The sequence below is a fragment of the Oenanthe melanoleuca genome, chromosome 15, assembly GCF_029582105.1.
Source record: "Oenanthe melanoleuca isolate GR-GAL-2019-014 chromosome 15, OMel1.0, whole genome shotgun sequence".
In the NCBI taxonomy this organism is placed as follows: Eukaryota; Metazoa; Chordata; class Aves; order Passeriformes; family Muscicapidae; genus Oenanthe; species Oenanthe melanoleuca.
In genome coordinates this window covers 12,974,432-12,993,457 of record NC_079349.1, presented here as the reverse complement: position 1 = coordinate 12,993,457, position 19,026 = coordinate 12,974,432, and the positions used below count along the sequence as shown (strand labels likewise).

At 57.0% G+C, this 19,026-nt stretch overlaps 1 protein-coding gene across 1 annotated transcript in view; it reads left to right on the top strand.

The window, feature by feature from the left end:
* Window positions 1–381: 381 nt before the first annotated feature.
* RTN4R (reticulon 4 receptor) overlaps window positions 382–19,026 on the top strand; it is a 56,774-nt gene continuing 38,129 nt past the window's right edge. Inside the window, exon 1 of the mRNA XM_056504598.1 lies at window positions 382–653. Coding sequence (XP_056360573.1) covers window positions 632–653 — 22 coding nt within the window. The 5' untranslated portion in view covers window positions 382–631. The remainder of the gene's footprint in view (window positions 654–19,026) is intronic.

Sequence of the window (19,026 nt, the reverse complement as noted above, 5' to 3'; positions counted from 1 at the left end):
GGGCAGCAGGGAGCGGGAGGGAGGTTCCTCTCCGCCGCTTCCTTTAGGTGGCAGCTCTCCTCCAGGAATGAGGCTCCGGCCCCGCAGCCCTGCCCGGGCCGCGGCCGCGCACCGCGGGGGCTCCGCCGCGGAGCCGCCGCCGCCGGAGCGGCCCCTCCTCCCCCCGCCAGCCCGTGCCCGGCTCCCCCGTCCTCCCGCTCACTCCTCCAGCCAGTAAATCCGATCTAGGCTGATTCCTCTCACGTCAAACCACATGATCCCATAAAACATTCATCGCCTCTCCATCCGCGCTCGCTCGCCGCTCGCCGCCGGGATCCAGCGCAGCCGGCTCCGCTCCCCGCCGCGGATCCGCCGCAGCCCCGGCCCCGAGCGTGCGGCGGGCGGGCGGAGGGAGGAGGAGGCGAGGCGAGGCAGGGAGGGGGAGCCTCGCCTGGATGCTGACTCCAGCTCGGGGGCTGCTCATTCCCCCGATGAGCGAGGGCGCCGGCAGCGGGAGCGCCCCCCCCTCCCCGAGCGCCGCCGCTCCCCGCTCGGGCTGAAGTTTGGCACCGGGGTCTGCCCCGCTTTCCCAAGGATTGTACCGCTGCCGCTTCACTTTGCGCCTCCAGACGTGCCTTCCCCGACCCCTAAGATGAAGAGGGCGATAGCTGAAGGTAGGTGCGCTCCGCTCGCCCTCCGCCGCCGCGGCTCCCCCGGGCAGGGCACGGCGGCCGCGGCCCCAACTTCGCCCAGCGCCGGGAACTTCCCTCGCTGCAACTTTTTTTTTTTTTTTTTTTCCCTTTGGCTGTTCGGGAGTGACCAAGGTCCCGGAGGGGAAGAGGAGCCGGGGCAGGGCTGTAAGGCGGCGGGGAGGGCGCGGGGGGAGCGGGAGCGCCGCGGCTGCGGGAGCGGAGGCGAGGCCGGAGGGGAGCGAGCGCCGGGCACGGCTCGGCTCCACCCGCGGAGCACGGCAGCGGCGTGGAAAGGAGCAGCGGGATGGAGGGGGAGCAGGGGCTGAGCCCGCTCCAGCCGCCGCCCAGCCTCGGTTCGGCTCAGCTCGGCCTTGGGCTGACCGGGCGAAGTTGGTACCTCTGGGGGCAGCGCGTCCCCAGCCCGCATCCCGCGGCGAAGGGGCCGGGACGGGCGGGAGAGGGGATGGGGCAGCCCGGCTTCTCCGTTCACAGCCCGGCTTCCCCGTTCGTAGCCCGGCTCCCGTTCGCAGCCCGGCTCCCGTTCGCAGCCCGGCTCCCGTTCGCAGCCCGGCTTCCCCGTTCACAGCCCGGCTCCCGTTCATAGCCCGGCTCCCGTTCGCAGCCCGGTTCCCCCGCTCGCAGCCCGGCTCTCCCGTTTGTAGCCCGGTTCCCCCGTTCATAGCCCGGTTCCCCCGTTCACAGCCCGGTTCCCCCGCTCGCAGCCCGGTTCCCCCGCTCGCAGCCCGGTTCCCCCGCTCGCAGCCCGGTTCCCCCGTTCACAGCCCGGTTCCCCCGCTCGCAGCCCGGTTCCCCCGCTCGCAGCCCGGTTCCCCCGTTCACAGCCCGGTTCCCCCGCTCGCAGCCCGGTTCCCCCGCTCGCAGCCCGGTTCCCCCGTTCGCAGCCCGGTTCCCCCACTCGCAGCCCGGTTCCCCCGTTCACAGCCCGGTTCCCCCGCTCGCAGCCCGGTTCCCCCGTTCATAGCCCGGTTCCCCCGCTCCCAGCCTGGCCGCTGGATGCTCCGGCCGCGCTGCCCGAGCCCGTCCCGCTCGCGGTGCCTCCGGACCGGGAAGTTTGCGGAGGGTCCGGGCGCCCCGCAGACAGCGGGTCCCGGGGTGCGGTGGGGACTCCCCGAAGAGCCCTCGCTTAGGGTTCCCCCGCTTCGTGTGCGGGAGCCAGAGGCTGGGCAGGGTGCTGGGGGTGCAGGGGCTGGACCCCTTCCACTGGCTGGCTGCGCCGCGGGAGAGGCACGGGGCTCGGAGCCCGGCACAGTCTGCCTGAACCAGCCCTTTTCCAGGGACTTTGGCCATAATCTTTGCTCCCGGCCACGGGCTGGGGCAGGGCTCGGCTGTCGGAGCCCCCCGAGCCAAGGCACGGCGGGACGGGCTCGGGGGGCAGCGGGATGCGGCCCCATCGGGGGGACACCTGCCGAGCTCGGGAAGCGTGTGCCACGCGGGTGTGTTTGCTGGGAGCCCGGCCCACGGACTGCAGCTCCTGGCTGGAGCGAGGAGCCCACGGTGCGAGCTGCAGCGCTGCCCGGCGCTGCCCGGGGACACCGGGGCGTGCGGAGCTCTGTGCTCGCACCCTGCTGCCTCCAGCTCGCTCCCCGTGCCCGCCAGCGACGCCGATTCCGTTCATTTTCCCTTCTGTTTTGGAGGGCACCCTGTCTGATTTATTCGTGGCCGTCAAAGGACACATGCGAGCTGTGATGCACCGCCTGCTTGCGGGGCTTTGTGCCGACGCGGAACGCGCAATGGCCCGTTTGCTGCTGTTCGGGGGGCACCCCCAAAACAGGGGCCAGGCTGCGGTGCCCGCTTCTCCCCGGGCCGGAGCGGACCCGACACCCGCGGCTCCATTCAGCGGGGGCCGAGCCCGGTGTGACAAAGGGGACTTTGTCCCCTGGCAGAGCAGCGTGCAGGTTCTGGGTGTGGTGCGGACACCCCAGTCCCCTCCGCTGCCGTCCCCGCTGCTGCTGCAGCGCTGCTCCCCCCGCGCACGGACATCCCCGGCTGCGACAGCGAGCGGATAATGAAATATAAAAACCGTGCTACAACGGCTTTATTTATAGAACAAGGCTTGGAGGGGTTCGGGGTTGAGTTATTTGCTTTTTTGCTGCGGTTTATGAATTGCTCCTGGGAGAGGCTGGAGCCTGGCTCGCTGGCAGGTTTGGCTGGAAAGTCCTTATGAACCAGGGGGATTCTGTTTAGCTGAGTGTCCATCCTGCAGGATCTGGACTATATTTCCCACTGTGGGCTGCCAGGATGCTTCAAGTGCCTTGTAAGCCAGAAATAGCCACCAGGGGCAGTTGGACAGGCAGAGCTTTCCCTGTTCTCAGCACTTGCTGCCTTATTAACACAATTCATTTTTACTGAAAAAGGGCTTTCTATGCTTCTTTTTTTTTTTTTTTTTTTTTACCTGAATACAAACCCCTGTAATATGAGAACCTACATCAACATCACCGATGTGAGAGTAGCTGTTTTTTTTCCCCTCTTGAGAGAAAACACCATTCATTGCATTATTCTGTATTTCCCATCTTTTATGATGTAAATTTTTTATCGAGGAGCCGCTGCATTTTCTGGGCTTTGTCCCCCTGTTCCCAGCAGGCAGCACAGACCTCAGACCTGTATTCCATGGGCTCATCAAAGGCTGTGTTTGGAGAGGTTTTCTAAAGAGGAACGTGCTTAAAGAGGGATTTTAGGGCAAAAAGGTGGAGGTGCTGTTGCACCACTGGGTGCCTGGGCATTGAACTGTCCTTGCTCCCTGCTGGATCTGCGATGTTTCCCCAGACAAAGCCGGGCCAGAGGAGGAGTTAATGAGAAGCAGTGAGAAAATGAGGAGGGCTCAGCACGTGCTGAACCAGCCAGGCCCCTCGTTAATTCCATCAGACCCCTGAGCTGGGGCTTGGCTGGGTAAAAACCTCCTGGGAGCCCAGAAAGGAGTGGGAAGGAGGAAGGGGCAGTTCCTTACACAGCATCTCCCTCTGCTCTGCCCCAGGGGCTGGAGTGGCAGGGAGGGGGAATGGTTGTTCCATCTGCTCAGCCTGTGGCTGCTGTGTGATCTTCTTCTGACTCCAACAATGACTGTGGCCATTGAGCCTTCCAAAGGAATAACCAAAATCCACAAAATCCTGCAGCACAGGTGTGAATTTTCCACGTTTTGCATCTTGTGAGCTGGGGGAAGGGAAGGGAAGGGAAGGGAAGGGAAGGGAAGGGAAGGGAAGGGAAGGGAAGGGAAGGGAAGGGAAGGGAAGGGAAGGGAAGGGAAGGGAAGGGAAGGGAAGGGAAGGGAAGGGAAGGGAAGGGAAGGGAAGGGAAGGGAAGGGAAGGGAAGCTGCACAGGGGGGCTGTGAGACAGCTGGGTGTTTCTGGGACAGTTTGTCCCTCCTGGCCGTGGTGAGAGCTCTGTGCTGTGTCCCAGAGCCAGGTGGATCCTCTGGGATTTGCGAGCAGCAGGTGTCAGGGCTTCTCCACCACAGACACACCGGGTGTGGGAGGGAGGCTGCTGAGACACAGAGCCCAGCTTCTCCTCCTGGAGGTTTCCAGAGGCTGAGGGAAAAGGGGACAATGGTGCTGAGAAGTCTTAATCAGCTCCAAGGGGCCGGGGGTGGATCCTGCCGTGCTCGTGCAGAGATGCTGGAGGAATTCCTGCAGAGTTTGCTCAGATGTGCAAACTCACCTCAGCCTGAGCTGTGTCTGGCTGAGCCTGCTGGCACCCACGGGCTGGGGTGTGTGAATCACCTTAGTGTGAGCTCAGGGGTGTGTGTGTGTGCACCAGGTGTGTCCCCTGGGCTGGGTGCAGCTCCCACCACGCCCTGGGCACGGCACACCCGAGGTGTGCACACTCTGACCCGGCTTGCTTTGCTCTCACACAGCTCCTGGAGAGCTCTGGAGCCTGGGCTGGCCCTGCTCCTGCCTTCTGCGTGTCCTTGGCCAGGTCAATGAGCCTTTCTGTGGTGTGGTCTCAGCTCCTCCAGCACTGCCCCTCGGAGAATGATGCTGAGTCGTGTCCCAGGGGACTCAGGATGTGCTTAAATTCAGCCCAGAGCTGAAATGTGGAGGTCTGAGCAGTCACTGATCACCTCTTTAGCAGTGCCAGGTGACAGGACTGATCATCTCCTGAGGGCAGTTGCTGCATCCACAAAATGTTTGAGGCTGGCTCACCTTCCTCCCAGGCTTCACACCGCAGCTGATCAACAGCACCAGCAGATGTTCCAGCATTTATTGTCCCTCTCCTGCAACCAGGGGATTAGAAAAGCACTTGAGTTTTATTTGGAATCCTCCCTGGTTGTCAAGGAAAGCAGAGACACTCCAAAAGCACACGCAGAGCATCAAGGAGACTGGGAACTAGGAAATGCAAAGGCTCCAGTGCTGGATTTTCAGTTCAGGTTCTGGGGGGCTCAGCCTCTGGAGGCAGCACCCTGCTGGCTCTGCAGGGGCAGTGCTGGGTCCTGTCTGCATGGCTTGGGCAAGGGCAGGCTCACAACTCTTGAAATACTCATGGAATCATGGAATATTTTGGATACACCTGGAGAACCTCTGGAGGTACCTCAAGAACCTCTTGCTCAAAGCACAGCTGGGCTCAAAGCCAGGTCTGGCTGCTCAGGGCTTGTCCTGTCCAGCATGGATGTCTTTCCCAGGATGGCAGCAGGGACACCCAGGGTGGCAGGGACACCAGGGTGGCAGCAGGGACACTGAGGGTGGCACAGGGACACTGAGGATGGCAGCAGGGACACTGAGGGTGGCAGCAGGGACACTGAGGGTGGCACAGGGACACTAAGGGTGGCACAGGGACACTAAGGGTGGCAGCAGGGACACCCTTGCAGATGTTGTTCTGTCTGCTCTGCTGGCTGCTCCTGGGGATGGAGCCCCTGGCCAGTTTTGTGTGGACTGGTTCCAGCTGCCCCAGCCTGGTGTGCCACATCAATGGTGATTAAATTGAGCTCCCCTGGAGCTCTGCAGTCCTCAGATGCACCCTGTGCTGGGAACCTTTCCTGACACCCTGCAGGGGCAGGGACCTCTCTGGGGACACAAACCTGGACAAATCCCAGAATCCTGGAGCTATGGCTGGATTTCTGTGTCCCAGCTTTGGAAACTTCCAGTGACAGAGCCTTGCTGGCCTCCCCCAGTACTGGAACTGACTAAAAAGCTTTTCCTGATGTCTGAGCTGAAGCTCCCAAGCTGCAGCTCTTGGCTGTGGCTCCTTGCTGTGTCACCTGGCCACACACACAGGTGTGTTTGGCTCTGCCATCCTTCCAACTGCCTTGGAGTCTCATCTTGGAATTGGATCTCCCTTCACCTTCTCTTGGCCAAGCCCAGCCTGCCTGACCCTGTGGGACATACAAGGACATGTATTAGGAAGGAATTGTTCCCTGGGAGGGTTTAAGTGCCCAGAGCAGCCCCTGGATCCCTGGCAGTGCCCAAGGCCAGGCTGGACACTGGGCTGGAGCAGCCTGGGACGGTGGGAGGTGTCCCTGCCAGGAGGTGGGAATTGGATGAGTTTTAAGGTCCCTTCCACCCAAACTGTTCTGGCACTCTGTGATTCTCTGGTTCTATGACACCCTAAAGGCTTCTGATCATCTCTGCTCATCCTGGGCTGAGGAGTCACCCAGCAGTGGCTCAGAGAGCTCTGCAGGAGTGCAGGGCTCCCACCCTGCACATCTCCTGTGCAGTGGGACCTGCTCCCTGTGCTGCTGCCCCAGCTCCAGCCAAGCTCCTTCCTTCCAGGACCTGCATCCTGAGGGGATCCAAACCCTTTTTGCCCACGGTGCTTGTTTTGCTGGAGCTGACTCCCAGGATTTCCTTGTCCAGCATTCCTGTCCTTGCTGCAGGGAGCTCTGCAGGGTGTTCATTGTCAGCTCTGATCCCTGCCCCAGCTGCAATTCCACACGGAGCTGGAACAGCCCAGAGAGAGCAAATGGGTGCAGCAGCAGAGGGAGGTTCCCTGCCTGGATGGGAATTTCCAGCCCATCCCAGTTTTTCTGCATCCCACAGGAGCTGGACACGTTCCCTCCACACTCTGGGGGTCCTGGTGGTCTCCAGCACTTTGTTCTCTCTCTCTGTGCTGCAGCTTCTCTGGAAACAAAGGGATGTTTGCATTCCAGTGTGACCCCTCCCTCTCCTCCCTGAGCACAGGGGGTAATTAGTGCCCTGCACTAATTGATCCGTTATTGGAGATAATTCTGATTTTCGCGGTGCTTCGGGGAGGGGCAGCGCTGTGGCAGAAGTGGTGCCCTGATTAATGTCACACCTCCCCGTGTGATGTGTCACCTCGCCTCCCGTGAGCTGCTCAGGGGGGAAACAGGTTCACTTCTATTTTTTTTTTTTTGTTGAAAACCAATCTTTTGCAAGAACCATCTGGCTGCTAAATCCTCCTCCTGGAGCTGTGAGGTTTTCTGGGAGTTCATTTGCGTCTTTAGCTACTAAAGAGGAAGTAAAAGTGACTGATTAGCCTGAGACTGGGACCATTCCCATCAAAGTGACAGATTTGGCGACCTGGGGTTGGGGAAGTGTTTAAAGCTGGTGTGTTCTCATTAAATGTTGAAGGCTGTGGGCAAAGCGAGCTCTGGGTGCTGCAGCTCAGCACTCAGCCCTGCCCTGGGTTCTTGTGTCACAGTGACTTGTGGGGCTGCTCAGATTTGCCTCTGCTTCTTTGATGGCTTTAAATACTGATTTTAATCGTGCATCCTTCTCTAAGGCTGTGAGGGATGGTGGGACAGCACAGGGAGGTGGGAACCCAGCCTGGCTCTGCAGCACAGAGGAAAACATCCCTGAATCCCCAAATTCAGCTTTCCCTGCTGCCATGGGATGTGCCAGGAGCTGCTGGGCAGGCTGGGCTCTCAGAAACCCTTTGGGGGTGCTGGGGTAAGGTCAGATCCAGAGTTTGGGAATGTGGGATTTGCTTCTGCAGGGAGAAATGGTCACCTGGAAGCCACCAGGACCCACAGGACTTGCACTGCAAGGGGACAGGGAAGGGTTCACACTGGCAGAGAGTGGGATGGCAGGAGAGATCCTTCCTGGGAGGGTGGGCAGGGCTGGGATGGAATTCCCAGAGCAGCTGTGGCTGCCCCTGGATCCCTGGCAGTGCCCAAGGCCAGGCTGGACACTGGGGCTGGAGCACTGGGACAATGGAGGTGTCCCTGCCATGGCTGGGGTGGCACTGGGTGACATTTAAAGGTCCCTTCCCACCCAACCCAGTCTGGCAATCTGGGATTGCACATCCCTGTGGCCCTGGCACGTTTCTGGGAGCTGTGGTGGGAGCAACCCCCTGTCCCTGAGCCCAGGCTCCCTCCCCAGCACACATCCCCGTGGCTGTGGCCCTGATCAGTGCAAACACGGTTAGCATTGGCTTCACACTAGAGGGCTGTCTGTCCCTGTCCCTTCAGACAGCAGCCCGTGTGCTGGGGGTGCTCCCACAGTTATCAGCATCCCACATTTATCAGCATCCCACATTTATCAGCATCCCACAGTTATCAGGATCCCACATTTATCAGCATCCCACATTTATCAGGAGCCCACATTTATCAGCATCCCACAGTTATCAGGATCCCACATTTATCAGCATCCCACATTTATCAGGATCCCACATTTATCAGCATCCCACATTTATCAGGGTCTCAAATTTACCAGGATCCCACATTTATCAGCACCCAACATTTATCAGCATCCCACATTTATCAGCATCCCACATTTATCAGGATCCCACATTTATCAGGATCCCACAATTATCAGGATCCCACATTTATCAGCATCCCACATTTATAAGGGTCCCACAATTACCAGGATCCCACAATTATCAGGATCCCACATTTATCAGCATCCCACATTTATCAGGATCCCACAATTATCAGGATCCCACATTTATCAGGATCCCACAATTATCAGGATCCCACATTTATCAGGATCCCACATTTATCAGCATCCCACAATTATCAGGATCCCACATTTATCAGGATCCCACAATTATCAGCATCCCACAATTATCAGGATCCCACATTTATCAGGATCCCACAATTATCAGCATCCCACATTTATCAGGATCCCACATTTGTCGGGATCCCACATTTATCAGGATCCCACATTTATCAGCATCCCACATTTATCAGGATCCCACATTTATCAGCATCCCACATTTATCAGGATCCCACATTTATCAGGATCCCACATTTGTCAGCATCCCCCATCCTGCTGGGTGGAGTTTGGTGCTCAGCTCTGCCCTCTGAGCTGCTCAGAGCACCCCTGCCCCGGGCTGGAGGCACTTTGGGGCAGTTTCTGGGTGAGGTGAAGCTCTCTGGCTCTGTCCCCCTGCCCAGTTCAGCAGTCTCCAAACAGGTTTCCTCCCCCTCCTGTAGGAGTGGAGCACTCTGTGGCAGCACAGGGATGCTCTGGGCTTGCAGGAGTGCTGCATTTCCTGCTGCTGCCCTGAACATCTGCACATCCAGCTGTGGGGTGGCTGGGCAGGAATTGCTTTGGAGATGGCTCCTGGGGGCTGGAGGGAGGAGATTTGGCAGCTCCTGCCTGCAAGTTCAGCTCCCACCCTGTCCAAATGCTCCTGGAGCTCTGGGCAGTGCCCAGCACCTCTCCCTGACCTCCAACCCAAACCTCCCCTGACACAAGTCCCTGCTTGGCTGAATTTGATGGATTTCTTTAATCCTGTCCCCACTCACCTTTGACTCAGGTGAAGACAGACCAGCTGAGGCTTGCCTTTGACAGACATGGAGAATTCCAGCCCCTCGTGCCAGCTGCATTTGTGGCACTGCTTTCTCCTGCTCCTGAGCAGTCAAGGCTTGTCTCAGTTTGGGCAAAATCATAATTGAGAGCAGCCAAGTCCCTGCTGAAGTCCCTCCACATGCTGAGTGCAGAGCTTGGTTCTTTGGCACAAGCTGATTTATGAACTCCAGGCAATGGGTCTGATGCCACCCACAACCCCCAGGAGCTGCTTCTCCCAAATTTTTACCAAGACCCAGCTTCTATCAAAGTGACACCAATTCTGCTGCTGAGGCACTGGGAGCAATGTGGGCCTGGAAAACATCATTCCAGCACTGCTCCTGTTTCCCTGAGGCTGCATCCCCTGCTGGGGGCAGAGCTGAAAGCCCTGGGAGCACATCCAGCCCCTGTCCCTTCTCCCCAGGGTGAAAGGGAGACACATCTGCACACTGAATGGCCCCAAGCTGCCCCAAGGAGCCACCCAGGAGAGCCTTTCCCCAGCCATGGCTCTCAGTGGGAAATGCTCTGCTTCTGCTCTGTTTGTTTTTGGCTTTCCCACAGTTTCTCAAGGCTTACAGTTAATCCTGAGCTTTGGGGGTGGCCAGCTGGGCTGGCAGGGACAAAGTCTGAGCACTGGGTTTGCTGATTTGCTGGGAGCTGGGAAAAGTGTGACCTGGGGGCATTGCAGAGGGATTTGGATGGAGACAGCTGGGACAGGGGAAAATTTCACCCTAAAAGCCCTGGGGGATGTCTGGGTGCTCCAGCCTGGGCTGCTGGGGTGTGAGCAGTGGGGACACTGAGGTGAAATCACACCCTAAAAGCTCCAGATGTGGGTTCTGTGATTCCCTGAGGCTGTTCCAAATCCAGCTGTGGTTCTGTGATTCCCTGAGGCTGTTCCAAATCCAGCTGTGGTTCTGTGATTCCCTGGGGCTGCTCCTGTTCCAGCTGTGGTTCTGTGATTCCCTGAGGCTGTTCCAAATCCAGCTGTGGTTCTGTGATTCCCTGGGGCTGTTCCAAATCCAGCTGTGGTTCTGATTCCCTGAGGAATAATGCCCATAATGAGCAAGGCACAATGTCCACCTGGTGGGTTCCAACAGGAAAATAGATTCATTTCCCAGCTCCCAGAGGGGTTTTGGGAAGCAGCAGAATCAAAAAGTGTTTGGAAGCAATGATATGCCTTGGAGGTGCCTTTCTGAGCAGCCTGAGCTGTCTGGGACTCACTGACACCTCCAGAGGCTCTGGGAGCAGCCTGGGTCCCTGTGGATTTGCTGTGCTCCTGGATTTTGGCTGCTAGTTAGGAGCAGGTGGGAGCTGGGCTGTGTGTGCTGCACTGCTCTACAGTCAGACAGGAGCAAGTACAAATCCACCACGAGCTGTACCCACATCTCCTTAATTAATGCCAATGAACTCAGCAGTGCCTGGCAGGAGGGCTGGGAGGGATGAGAGGGATGCAGGACAGAGGTGGGGATGGACACCCCAGAGCCTGGCAGGGGTGGTGGCACTCAGGGGACAGTGGCCAGGCAGGATCCACGGGTCCTTTACCCAAGGGAATGTTCCCAAGTGCAGGTGGGGACTGGAACATCCCCAGCTCACAGCAAGGCTGCTGTGAACATCCCCACTGCAGCAGGGCCTGCCACATCTGTATTTTCCCGGATTTCCCAGGATTTTCCTGGGCTCACCCATAGGAAACAGTGAAAAGCAGTGAGAGAAGAAGCTCATCCCAAAGATGAGAGCAAAATGTGTCCCTCTTTTCATGCAGACCATGTTAAGGAGCATCTTTAAGCTGTGTTGATGGGTGGGAATGGCCAAAACCTGATTTATTCTTTACTCAGAGGGTGGGCAGGGCTGGCACAGGGTGCTCAGAGCAGCTGTGGCTGCCCCTGGATCCCTGGAATGGTCAGTTCCAGGCTGGACACTGGGGCTGGAGCAATGGGACAGTGGGAGGTGTCCCTGCCGTGGCAGGGGGGCTCTGGGTGGGATTTAATCCATCCCAGTCCACACCAGTCTGGGATTCTGAGCTCTGGGGCTTCCCAAATTCCTTCAGCAGTAAACCTGAGCTGCTGGTTCCCCTGTGGAGCTGTTTTCCCATTCCAGGAGAAGTGTGTCCTGTTGGAATTGCCTGGCTGACTTGGAAAAAAACCCACTGCAGAAATTCAATATTGAAAGGACTGGGTAGGACCCTCTGTGGATTAATTTTGAGGGGAGAAGAAGAATGAGGAATTTAATGCTCTCTCTAATGAATGTCAATCTTCTCTCCTAATGAATAGGAATCACAGTTTGCTGCACATTGTTGGGAAATGAAAGGCATCCTGAGTTCCATTCACTTCCTTTTTTCCCTTCCCCTTTCTTTCTTTCTTTCCTCCCCTCTTTGAGGCAGATAATGCTGTGCACAGCAGATGTGAGCATGCACTGGGGACAGCAGAGGGTTTTCATCTCTCCCTGTGCAAGGCAAGGCTCTCCCTCAGCTCAGCTTTGTGAAATGTCCAAAGGAAATCCACAGGTTGATGCAGAGCTGGATCCTGCACAGCCCAGCTCAGCCAGGCTGGATATTTGCCATTTGGGGTCTGTGGGGAGGTTTGAGTGGATGTGGAGGTTTGAGTGGATGTGGAGGTTTGGGGCTGCTGTGGAATGTTTGGGGCTGCTTGGGATGTCTGGGGTGGATGTGGGATGTTTAGGGTGGATGTGGAATGTTTGGGGTGGATGTGGGATGTTTGGGGTGGATGTGGGATGTTTGGGGTGGATGTGGGAGGTTTGGGGTGTGGATGTCTGGGGTTGTTGTGGGATGTCTGTGGTGCACATGGCAGCTTTGGGGTGGATGTGGGATGTTTGGGGTTGCTGTGGGATGTCTGGGATTTGGATGTTTGGGATTGATGTGGATGTTTGGGGTTGCTGTGGGATGTTTGGGGTTGCTGTGGTATGTTTGGGGTTGCTGTGGGATGTCTGGGGTTTGGATGTTTGGGGTTGATGTGGAATGTTTGGGATGCACATGGCAGCTTTGGGGTGTGGATGTTTGGGGTTGCTGTGGGATGTTTGGGGTTGCTGTGGGATGTTTGGGGTTGCTGTGGGATGTCTGGGGTTGATGTGGAAGGTTTGGGATGCACATGGCAGCTTTGGGGTGTGGATGTTTGGGGTTGCTGTGGGATGTTTGGGGTTGCTGTGGGATGTCTGGGGTGTGGAGTTTTGGGGTGTGAGCTGTGTGAGCACACAGGAGCCCCTCTGGGCTCAGAGGTGAAGGTGAGTGGGGGCAGGGGGGGGAAGGGAGTTCCAGGGGCAGTGGGGGCAGAGCTGAGGGCTTGGGGTGAGCCCAGGCCAGCCCTGGCAGGGCAGGGCAGAGGGGTGGGAGCACCAGGGGTCCTGGCAGGGCAGGAGCAGCTCTGCTGGGATCCAGGGGCTCCTCTGAATCCCCTGGTGTGCAAATGGCATCCCCAGCTGAGCCAGGGCAGCTCAGAGTTCCACCCTTTTGAAATATTTATTAATGTGGAGATGCTGTTAGCACTTAAGCAGAGGCAGTACAGTGGAAGTCTCTTTGCTGGAGTGGAAGTTAGTGATGCTGAAAAGCCATTAAGCTGTAAATATAAACTATATTAAGTGCTCAGGAACAACCTTAAATATCCCTGAGCTGCTGGCTGAGCCTCTGCAAGGCTGAGTGTGTGAGAGGGGATTTTTCACTGAGATCTCCCTGCCCAGTGCCTCCAAGAGGGACCTGAGGGGATTTGCAGGAGGGATTTCCAGCTCAGGGATTGCTGCCCAGAGCCTGGTACCCCCCAGGGCAGGGCTGGCTGGGATTTTGGGCAGGAATTGTTCCCTGGGAGGGTGGGCAGCCCAAGGCCAGGCTGGACACTGGGGCTGGAGCAAGGGGATGGTGGGAGGTCCCTGCCATGGCACTGGGTGGGGTTTAATCTCCATCCCAGTCCAAACCATTCCGAAATTCTGTGATTCCACGGATTTTGTTAACCCCAGGGGCTGATGGCCACCCTGGCCATGCAAACCCATTCCCCTCTGTTGGGGAGGGAATAGAGAAATCTTGTAAGTGCCCAGCAAGTAGTTCTGAAACAATAAATGAAATAGAGGTGTTGGCACACTTTGACATAGAGGCTGAAAACAGCCATGTGAAGGTTTGAGGCCTCTCCCTTTGTTTAGATGACACCAAATGCCACAAACACCAAAGAACCAACAGACATCCTGTCCCAAGGCTGGCAGGAAAGGTCTGGAGATAAGGGTTACAGATAAGAAAGCCAGAAAACATGGGAATTTAGTAGTTCCTATAGGTTGCATGCAAATATTAGGAAATTAGTATATTGTGAATATTAGAATATTCATCATAGAAGAATACTTATTTATTGTGAATGGGAAATTGCTCTCTCTTACCCCTTAGCTCTGATCTCTAAGCTCTCTCTTGCTCTCTCTCACCCCCTTGCTCTTCTCTCTCACTCTCCATGCTCTGCACTCTCTCTTACACCCACACCCTCATAATAAACTACAAACCTGAAGAACAGACAATAGGCAGCTCCTGAGCCTGTCCTGACTGCCCAACAACCCAACCCCACAGCCCTCTGCTGCAGGACACATCCCTTTGTGCTCCAAGTGAACTCCCTGCAGCCAGGAGAGCTCCCATTCCAATCTTTAAAAACAACCTGGATGAAGACTGGAGAGAGGAGGAGCCCCCACTCTGGCTGAGTGATATGGATTTCTTAGGCAATTAAACTGCACATAACAGAGTAACTGCATTGTGCAAATTTAAAGAGCACCTGGAATATGCAGGCACATCCTGAAATTTCTAATCTCATATTTCAGCCCTGGCCCATTAATCTGTCCTGTTTAAGGCCTTTACTCCTTCTCTGTCCTCCCTGCTCCAGGGCTGGGATGTTGCTGGGAAATGCAGCTCTCCCCTGGCTGCCCAAGCCTGGATCCCCTGTTCTGCTCCCTGGGCTGTGCCAGGAGCACCTTTCCCTTCTCCCATCCTGGTTTCCTGAGGGAGCAGGGACAGCTGCTGGGGACAGCCTGGTGTCACTGTGCCCCTGCCAGCCCCAGCTTGTCCCCACTGCACAGCTGGGCTCTGGATTCAGGGCTGCTGGCCCTGAGCTGCTTTCCTGGAGAGGGGGATGCTCAGGGACTGTGCTGGGATCAGGAATTTGGGCTCTGAACACAGCCAGTGGCCCAGGATCTGGGGAAACAGCTGAGGAAGAGAAAACTGAGCCCAGGGCAGGGATGGAGCCCCCACCCCCGTGGATGTGGCACTGGGGACATGGGGGGGATGGCCAGGGCAGTGCTGGGGGAGCAGCTGGAATTGGGGACCTCAGAGGGCTTTTCCAGCCTTTCTGATGCCATGGCTGTTGGTTCTGTGCTGTGTCACCTCCCCAAACCCCTCATACACACCCCTCCTCCTTTCTCTCTGTGTCCCTGCTCCTTTTCTCTAATTCCAGGGATTCAGCTCGCCTTGGGTGAGCAGCACTTTGTGTCAATTTGTGGAATTCCTGTGGAATTCCTGTTCCTGCCATTGCTTCTCCCAGCACCTGGCTTTATGCACAGCAGGCTCACAGTTTGTGTCATTCCTTCCAGCACCCAGCCCTGCCCTCTGGCAGTGGGAGCCATTCCCTGTGTCTTGTCCCTCCATCCCTTGTCCCCAGTCCCTCTCCAGCTCTCCTGGAGCCCCTTCAGGCCCTGGCAGGGGCTCTGAGCTCTCCCTGGATCCTTCTCCTCTCCAGGTGAGCACCCCCAGCTCTCCCAGCCTGGCTCCATCTCCTCCTCTGGACTCTCTGCAGCAGCTCCAGGTCCCTCCTGTGCTGGGCACACAGCTCTGCAGGTGGGGTCTCACCTGGGCAGGGCAGAAGGACAGAATCCAGGGGTTAAACAAGGAGCCCTGACAGTGGCTGAGGGGCTGGAACCCAGCTCAGCTTCCTCCCAAGCAGGGCCCAGAGTGCCCTGATCACCCCAGGTACGAATCCCTCCTGGGGCATCCCTGGCTCAGGGCATCCTCCAGATGCTCCCTCTGGTTTCTGCCCCTGCTGGGGCAGCAGGAGGGTGGGGCTGGGATGGTTTGGGAGCTCTGGGGCACAGGGCAGTGGGTGCAGGGGGCTGTGCCACCAGTGCCAGCCTCCCTGGGGCACCCACAGGGGCTCAGGGTCTGTCCAGCCCTCAGCATCCTGCCCCTGGGATCTCTCTGGGATCATCCTCTGGGAGCTGCCCTGAAACCCAGAGGGAGAAGAGGCAAAACCCCCTTTTTGTTTGCTGTGCACAGCCCAGGCTGCTCTCAACTCCTGGCCTCCATTAGTGAAAGCTAAACTGTTTTCCCCTGGAATTGTTTGAGAGTAAAGAGAGGTCTGGAGTGTTAATTTGCTCTTTGTTTTTGCTGAGGGAACCACGGGGGGCTGGAGGCTGGCTGCTCAGTGAGCAAGGCAGGCAGGTTTGTGCTGGTTTGTTTGCAAAACAAAAAGTTTCAGGGATCGACTTTGCAGAGCAGAAGAAGCCAGGATGGAAGAAAAGATGTGAGTGCTCTCTCAGGAGAGCTTTAAAAGTCTGCACACTCCTCAGATGCTTTAGAAATTCAGAGCTGACCCTGCTTGCTTTGTTTAAAAAAATTAAAATATAAATAAAATTCTGCTGCACGCTCCCCCCCCCCACCCCCGTGGCTTTCTTTGTGAGGAACTTCTGACAGACTCAGAAATGCTCTGGCTGCTGAATAAATTATAAACCCCATCCTCGGGCAGAGGCTGCACAGCCAAAAGCAAATTAAATCCTCTTCAGTGCAATATCCAGTGGAGACATTTGCTTCAGTTTGGGCACGGTGGGCTCAGAGCATTTCCCTTTTTCTCAGGCTGCTCAGGAGGGGGAGCCTGGCTGGGGAAGGGTGTGTGGGACAGGGGGATGCTCTGCAGGGAGAGCTCAGGGGCCTTTTCAGAGGCAGGAGAGCTGAATAACAGGGCTGGGACGTGCCCTGAGCATCCCTTGGGAGCCTCACTGGGAGATATTTGGGGGGCCCCAGTGACAGAAAGTCCCACAGGGACATCCCAAACCCACGTGGGATGGATGCTCAGCACCTCTGAGCTGGGTGTGAGCTCCAGCTGGGCACCCAAAGGGTGGAAATCCAGGGGAAAGTGGCTCCAGAGCTGCTCTGGTTCCCCACAGCTGCCAGGAAAGGCAAGAGCCAAAGGTTCCTACATTGATTGATACAGGGATTTAACAGCTCTTGATGCTGCAGAGCAGTCCCAGCTGGGACTGGCTCTGGCCCCAGCCTGGTGTCAGCAAAGGCTTTGAGTCCACAGGAACATCCAGGAGAACAGAATCCCCCTGGATCTTCCCCACGAGCACAGTCCTGTCAGAAACACCCCAGACTGATCTGTGTTTTATCTGTGTTTTATCTGTATTTAATCTATATTTTATCTGTATTTTATCTGGGAGGGAGGATGGCTCCTTAACATCATTAGGTGGTGACCTTTAAAGCTCATCTGCTGCTGCCAGCCTGGCCAGGCAGTGGATGGAGAGGAGATGGTGGGGAATCAAGTAAACTGTTTGCTGAGATCACTGAGGGTGTGTTTGCAGTGCTGTGGAGGTCCCTGGGCCACTCTTCACTGTCTCTTTCTTCTTTACAGCAGAATAAATCCAGTTTGGTGCCCAAGGTGAATTTCCAGGGCCATGTGTCACGTTTTACAAGGGGCTGACAGCTCAGACTGGGGCAGAACAATGGTGCCCAGCCTGAACTCACCTCCCTGGCTTTGTCAGATCCCTCATCCCTGAGCAGATGAGCAGGCTGGGCTGGGGGTGTTTTCTCTTGGGACCTGTCCCTGCAGCCCTGGTGCCCCTTCCTCGCAGTGAGGGATGTGGCAGGACTGCCTTGGAGCCTTCCTGAGGCTTCCAGAGCTCCCAAACCACCCCAGGGGTGCAGCCCAACCTCCAGCTCCACCTTCCCCTGGCCCAGCAGAGCCAGAAATGAGAGAGGGAGTTTTGGGGATGCCTTAATCCAGGGATAGCCCAAAAGGGATTTCCCAGGAGTGGGCAGGGCCATGCACTGATCAGTTAAACTCCCTCCAGAGTGGGCAGCCCATGGGGATGGGCCCCTCTCACCTGGAGCTCCTGCACCGTCCTGGCACCAGGAGCACGATTTTCTCAGGGAATTTCTCATGGATCATTGCCCCATGGCAGTGTCCTCCTGTCCTGGCTGTCACCTCCTGTAACACCCTGTGACTCCCTCCTGTTCACTCTGAGGGAGCTAAAGCTACATTAGATAAAGGAAGGGATCCAAGAGAGGCTCTTGGTCTGTCTCAGGGATCTCAGTTGTTGCACGGTGACTCTGGAACAAAGAGGGTTGGGGTCTCAGGAACTTTTCCAGGGAAAAGGTCAGGGAGGGGACCTGGAAAGAAGCCAGTAGGATGTGGACATGGGGTTAGGGTAACACATCCCTTATACCTCTTTAGGTATTGGGTTACAGCAACCTCCCAGCTCCTGCAGCCTGGGGTGGTGCAAGGTGTCCCTGTCCCTGGCAGGGGGTGGAACCTTTAAGGTGCCTTCCAATCCAAAATCCACGAATCTGGGACTAATTGCTGGGGCAGGAGAAATTCCCAAGGAGAGAGAAAGAAGAGAAGAGGAGAGAAGAGGAGAGGAGAGGAGAGGAGAGGAGAGGAGAGGAGAGGAGAGGAGAGGAGAGGAGAGGAGAGGAGAGGAGAGGAGAGGAGAGGAGAGGAGAGGAGAGGAGAGGAGAAGAGAGGAGAAGAGAGGAGAAGAGAAGAGAAGAGAAGAGAAGAGAAGAGAAGAGAAGAGAAGAGAAGAGAAGAGAAGAGAAGAGAAGAGAAGAGAAGAGAAGAGAAGAGAAGAGAAGAGAAGAGAAGAGAAGAGAAGAGAAGAGAAGAGAAGAGAAGGGATCCTCTCCCTGGGGCTGTGCTCAGGGCTGTGCTCCTGACATCAGCCTGCAGCTGGAGCCAGCAGGGTGGATCCCAGTCTGGATCTGTTTCCATTTGTGCTGCTCTCGTCCCTGGGACTCCCAGCACAGGCTGGGATGGTGTTGGAGGGGAGGGTGGCAGCTTTGGGGCAGGGAGGGTCAGCCTGAGCTTGGACACAGGGACCCCTCAGGACTCAGAGCTCATGCTGTGCACTCAAACCAGGGGCACAGGGACAGAGGGGCTGCATCCCGAGGGGTGGCAGGCCATGGGCACACCAGGAGCAGCTCAGCCACCAGCCCTGCTCCCCTCTGGGGACAGAAATTGGGGCTTTCCCCAGGCCCTGAGCTGCTGGCACAGCTCCTGTGCCCCCTGGGCTGGGGTGTTGGTCCCTTGTCCCAGGGCTGTGTTCCCAAGGGAAGCCAGGACAGAGTTCCCATGTCTCCAGCAAGGCTGTGCCTGACTTTGGGATGTCTTTGCAGACTCAGACAGCTCTTAAAGCAGAAGGTTACCCTAATTTATGGCCCCTGGATTTATGGCAGGTATATATCAAGCACAGTGGAATAGCTTTCCTGTGGCCTGTCTCCTGGGGGGACATCCTGGAGCTCCTGGGAGCAGGGACAGCTCTGGGAACACTCACCAGTGGCACTGCTTTAACCCCTTCACCTCAGCAGCAGGGCAGGGACAGCCCTGCCACCACCTCACCCTGCCCAGAGTGCCAGGTAGTGCTGGGAGTGGGACCCAGAGCCCTTTGGCTTCTGGCAGTGAACGGGGAACAAGAAGGG